The 5,624-nt window shown below is 47.2% G+C and overlaps 1 protein-coding gene across 1 annotated transcript in view; it reads right to left on the bottom strand.

Annotated features, from left to right (window-relative positions):
* The window catches only part of CAD (carbamoyl-phosphate synthetase 2, aspartate transcarbamylase, and dihydroorotase), a 21,953-nt gene that overhangs the window by 9,473 nt on the left and 6,856 nt on the right, over window positions 1–5,624 (bottom strand). The window contains 8 exon segments of the mRNA XM_010840694.1: window positions 35–263; window positions 350–574; window positions 764–862; window positions 1,208–1,454; window positions 1,684–1,928; window positions 2,168–2,280; window positions 4,977–5,107; window positions 5,297–5,421. Coding sequence (XP_010838996.1) covers window positions 35–263; window positions 350–574; window positions 764–862; window positions 1,208–1,454; window positions 1,684–1,928; window positions 2,168–2,280; window positions 4,977–5,107; window positions 5,297–5,421 — 1,414 coding nt within the window.

Genomic DNA, 5,624 nt, shown 5'->3' with positions numbered 1-5,624 from the left:
CGTCCTTCCCAGATCAGAGACAGGGGAGTCGCCTCCGTGGCTGAAAGACTGCCTTCAGAGACTCATCTGCAGCGTCCCACCTTGGCCTCCTGGATGAACTTGGAGATGACCACGGGGTGCTCCTTGGAGACAGCTGCTGCACTGCTCAAGAAGCGCTCCAAGTCCCCATCGGTGTAGGCCACGTTCATAGCAGCACCACTCAGCACATAGGAGGGGCGCACGACACAGGGGTACCCCACGGTCTGGCAGAACTGGCGAGCAGACTAAGGGCACAGGGAGCTTAGCTGTGTTGCGCACACTCACCCATGATGCCATCTGGCCTCCAGCCCCTGACCAGGACCCAGCCCACCTCTAGGTCACTGAGCTCCCTCCACTGAGGCTGGCTGATACCAATGGTGTCCAGGAGCCGGGAGAACTTAAAACGGTTCTCAGCTGAGTCAATGGCTTCTGGGGAGGTGCCCAGAACCCGACACTGTTGCCGATGCAAAGCCATGGCCATGTTGTTGGGCAGCTGCCCGCCCATGGACAAGATCACACCTTCAGGGTTTTCCAGCTCATAGATGTCCATCACCACCTGCAGTAAAGGAGGAGAAACAGGTGGTGGTTAACAGATAGGGTCAGGGGCCTGAGCCTTCTTGCTCACCGCCCTTTATCCTTCACCCAAACCCCCTCAAACCTCACAAGTTCCAAAGAGTCTGAGGTTTGCCAGCTGCTCCTACTTGACAGGCCACCTAGGCTCACAGGCAGCCTGCACCCGTCTCACCTCAAAAGAGATTTCATCGAAGTAGAGTCGGTCACACATGTCGTAGTCGGTGCTGACTGTCTCTGGGTTGTAGTTCACCATGATGGTCTTATACCCCATCTGCAATAGGAGGGGAAGGATATTCAGCAATCAGGTGGGTGGATAGCATGAGGAAAGGAAGCCCAAGTCCCTACTTCAGAGAGTACTGCCTTGGCTGTCTGAAATTGCTATACAGGACGCCTGCCTTGGGAGGGAAGGTACTGGAAAAGTAGACACGGAATTCTGGAGAGGAACCACGTGTAGGGCACAGGACGGCCTAAGGGACCCCCAACCCCATTAAAGCCCTATGACAGATGTGAGGCACAGTAATGAATAGAAAGTGCCAGGATCAAGTATGGGGGGAAGGCGGCTGCGGAAGCTGATCAGTACAGCAGAGAGACCCATATGAAAGACGAGCTTGGAGACCTTTCGCAGCTGCTGGATACAGCCCACGGCACACCAGTCAAACTCGACGCTGGAGCCGATACGGTAGACGCCAGAGCCAAGGACTAGGACATGGGGTGTTCGAAAGGTGAGGTCATGGGTGGTGCCCCAGTATGTCAGGTACAAGTAATTTGTCTGGGCCGGCCACTCAGCTGCAACCGTGTCAATCTGCTTCACTGCTGGGCAGATCCCTAGTTCCTGACGCAGCTTGCGAACAGCCAGCTCTGTGCTAAAGAAGGGTCAGAAATATAGACCATGGGAGTGGGGAATGGCCCCAGCAGAGGGCAGAGATCCAAGGGAGGAATCAGAGAGGAAAATCCCAGGGATGAAGGGCAGTGGCCTCCAACACCCCCCCCAACACACACACACACACACACTTTTCCTCCTGAGGGCCCTTTCGGAGTACAAAGGTTCTCTGCCCCAGGTTCTCAGCCTGAGATCCTCCCACCATCCCTGACCTGAGGACCGCGAGGGCAATCTGCTTGTCTGAGAAGCCAAGGCACTTGGCCTGATGCAGCAGGTCTGGGGGCAAAGGTTGTCCACGGTGTTGCTCTAGCAGCTGGGTGTGTGCTATGATCCGCTTCATCCGGTGCAGGAACCAGCGGTCGATGCGAGTGAGTTCATACAGGCGATCCACTGAGTAGCCAGCCCATAGGGCTGCTGCCACCACGAAGATGCGCTTGTCTGTTGGAGTCTCTAACTCCTAATGGGGAGAGGGCGGACAAGCTAAGCTTCAGTTTCCTCACCTATAGAAACAAGTCTAATGATACATCCCCATAATAAAGAAAAATGAAACCACAGAATTCTCAGCAAAGTGAAAACACAGCGAAGTCCACTAGTGACTGGTACTAGTATTACCGGTAACAAGCTTGGGGGCTGGGGACACAGAGAAGAAGCAGGGTACATTTTGAGAGTGCTGTCACGGGTAGGGGAGCCACTTACCATATCACTGACGGGCTTGACCGTGTGATCAAAGCCCACGCAGTTCTCATCCACCATGCGCAGAGCCTTCTGGAAGGCCTCCTCAAAAGAACGCCCAATGCCCATGACTTCACCTGGAGGAATATGATGTGAGGATTGAGGGCCAGGGGGCACTGGTGTTGCCCAGAATGTCGGTAGTTTACCGTCAAATCTCTCTGGGACGTTCTCAAGCCCACAATGGTGGATTTATGTTGTTTCATTGAGAATCTTACACTTGCAGCTTTTTCTCCCTACCATTTTCATGTGGATATTGGAACAATCACAGAGGCCCAATCACTGATGGTTATCCATTTATTTGGTTTCCTTTATTCACATTGTGATGATGTAATCTGGGATCTGGCTCATCCTTTAAAACTTTTTAAAAGTCTGGGTAGTAAGATGATCCCATTATTCTTTGAATTCACTCAGGGTTAATCATATTTCCAACAATCACTCTAGAGTACTTCTTCCAAATGTTTTATACAAGATTATAGTTTACGTAAACATTTATCCTGCTTTTCCCCTCATTGTAAGCTTTTCTCACATTAGTGTGTGACTTTGTTACCAGCAGTTTAACTCTTGTGTGATTTCCATAAAGTGACTGCTCACTCACTGAAGGACACTTAGCTTTGAAGTGTTCATCACTGTAAATAAGGCGGTAATGCTATCTGGGATTTAGTTTATCTCCTGAGGATATATTTTCAGAAGTGCATAGGCAATAGGCAAGGTATGTTTTCTGGCCCTTGATAAGTATTAATTGCTTTGTAGAAGTCTGTGCTTTATAATACAAAGTATTGGGTTGGCCAAAATGTTTGTTTAGCTTTTTCCATAAGCTATTATGAAAAACCTGAACGAAGCTTTTGGCCAACCCAATATAAATTTAACCAATCTTTTAAGAAGTGGGTATAGTCATTTAAAACAACTTTTGCCAACAAGTAAAAATAATTCTCTCATTTTAACTAGATTTCTTCTAACTACTACTAAGAGGAAACTTCCCTCCTATACCCAGGCCTGCTTATTGATTTCCTCATCAATGAAGTTTGTTCATGTCCTCTGACAATCTACCCTAGAGTCTTCAAATATCTCTTACCAAATGTATTTTTCTATTTACAATTCTAGTATTTGTTTCTTTACAAAAATTTTCAAAAACATCAAGATGGTACTGGTAGTGTTAAGGAAGAAGATGAGCGATTTTGTTCAATTTCTTTGTAATGTGGTTATATGATAAAAGTTTTTATCCTGGGGAAAAGAGAAACCTAATGCACTCACATGCAAGCCTAGAAAAAATCCTAGAATCATATAAATCCCCAAATTAATGTCTGTGTGATAAGATTATAGGTGATTACTCTTCTTTGGTAAAACTACCTTTTCTAATTTCTCAATGATTCATGCATCTTACTTGTATAATAAAAGTTACAAAGAGTTACCAAAGAAGATCAAATTCCAAGAATACTCAGATATAAAATACTTAAATCTCTCATTTAGGAATCAATCTTTGATTGTCCTATTTTCAATCCACTTCTCTTCGCTACAATTTATGGCTTCGTTCCCATGTTTATTATAATTTTCACATAACAGAAATTCATCTCCAGAAGGAACAACTTGGCAGTCTTGTAAGATTTCTAAAAATCAAGTAATATCTGAGCTTAGACTTACAAGTTTAAAGGCTACTACTGCTGTTAATGGAAATTTGGAGCACAGTAAAAAGCTGTTATCCTTAGCTGGTGGCAGCTTGGTACATGCACATGCTTGTTTTAGTAGAAATGTGGACGACAAACTAAGGGAACTTAAAGAAAGGGTCACTGTAAGGCAGCATACTATCTCAATTACAGCATTCTTAACATTGCCTAGAAGCTGACCATCAAATCCATTCATTACTAATTGTCTCTGTTTCTGTGAAATTTCTCTTACATCCTGCTCTGATCTTAAACATTGTATTGAAAAACATGTGAGGGACTTCCCCAGTGGTCCAGTAGTTAAGACTCCATGCTCCCAATGCTGGGGGCCTTGGTTTGATCCCTGGTCAGGGAACGAGAGATCCCATGTGATGCAACAAAGAGTTTGCATGCTACAACTAAAGAAAGACCCTGCATGCTGCAACCAAGACCCAGCGCCACCAGATCAATTAATTATTATTATTTTTTTTAATTTAATTTAGCGACCATGGCAGGAAGTGCCCAGAGGTGATACATTTGGCATGGCTGCCACTGTGCTGACTTGGCCTTAGAAGAGTTCACAGTAAACAGCAGTCATTTCCTTGAAATACTGGTATTTAAACAAGCATGGAGAACAAATTGTCACTGGGATTAACATCCTGGGGATGAGGCCAAAGGCAAAATGCTATGAAACACTGTGGGTGGAGTTTCATGGAACTGGTCTCACCCATGACAGGTAACACAGTGTAACAGAGGAACATGCAACTAGCAACAGATCCAGTTTTCAGCTCTTGGCTCTGCCCTCTACTCAGCCACACACTGTGGATACCTGCTTACTCATCTGTAACACTAGAGATGAGAATCTGATGGCTATCACCCCATTCCAAGATTTCTGACATGCCATCTGGGAAGTGGAGGCAGTGTGGATATGGATTTCCAGATGCCTTGGATCCTCGCCCCTGGGGAGAACCACTATCTTAGTTGGAAATGTCCCTATTAGTTCTGAGAAACTGCTCACAACAAGCTGCTCATACAAGAGCTGCCAGGGAGCTGACTCTATGACATTCTAGGTTCTTGGGATGTGCGGGACCCCGTGAGGTGATATGAGGAGGGGTCTCTGGGGATATGTCTCTCACCCACGCTCTTCATGCAGCTCCCAATCTTTGTGCTGACGCGGAGGAACTTGCTGAGGTCCCAGCGAGGAATCTTCACCACACAGTAATCCAGACTGGGTTCAAAGGCTGCCGTTCCCCCTGTCACAGAGTTCCTGCGGGCCATCAGGTGGGGTTGCCAGGAGGACAGAGCAGGAGATAAATGGTGAGCTTGCAGATAGTGCTCTCCCACTCACACCCAGGCCAGTGTCTTTTTCCTATTCCTTGTCCCATAAATGCTTTTCTTCCCCCAACTCCCACGATCTCACCCCCACCCCCACCCCATCTCTTCCCAATCCTTGTACCTGAGTTCAGGCAGAGGGATGCCCAAAGCCAGCTTGGCTGCCACATAGGCCAGTGGGTAGCCTGTGGCCTTACTGGCTAGGGCAGAGCTGCGAGAGAGCCTGGCATTCACTTCAATGATGTAGTACTGCAAAGAGAGAGGACAGAGACTAGATAACTGGCCTAGAAGGCCTCAGAAAGGCAGGACGATAAAGACCCAATCCTATCAAAAATATTCCTAGTTTCTGCTCCAGGGTCTGGAGGGTTAAAAGGCTTCTTGGCCTAGAGGCCCCCAAATTACAGACGGTGCTCCAGCAGTAGAGTATCAGCCCCACGGCCTGGAGGCTCACC

This window comes from Bison bison, unplaced genomic scaffold, assembly GCF_000754665.1.
Source record: "Bison bison bison isolate TAMUID 2011002044 unplaced genomic scaffold, Bison_UMD1.0 scf7180017864145, whole genome shotgun sequence".
NCBI classification, from domain to species: Eukaryota; Metazoa; Chordata; class Mammalia; order Artiodactyla; family Bovidae; genus Bison; species Bison bison.
This window is presented reverse-complemented; position numbering and strand designations above follow the sequence as displayed.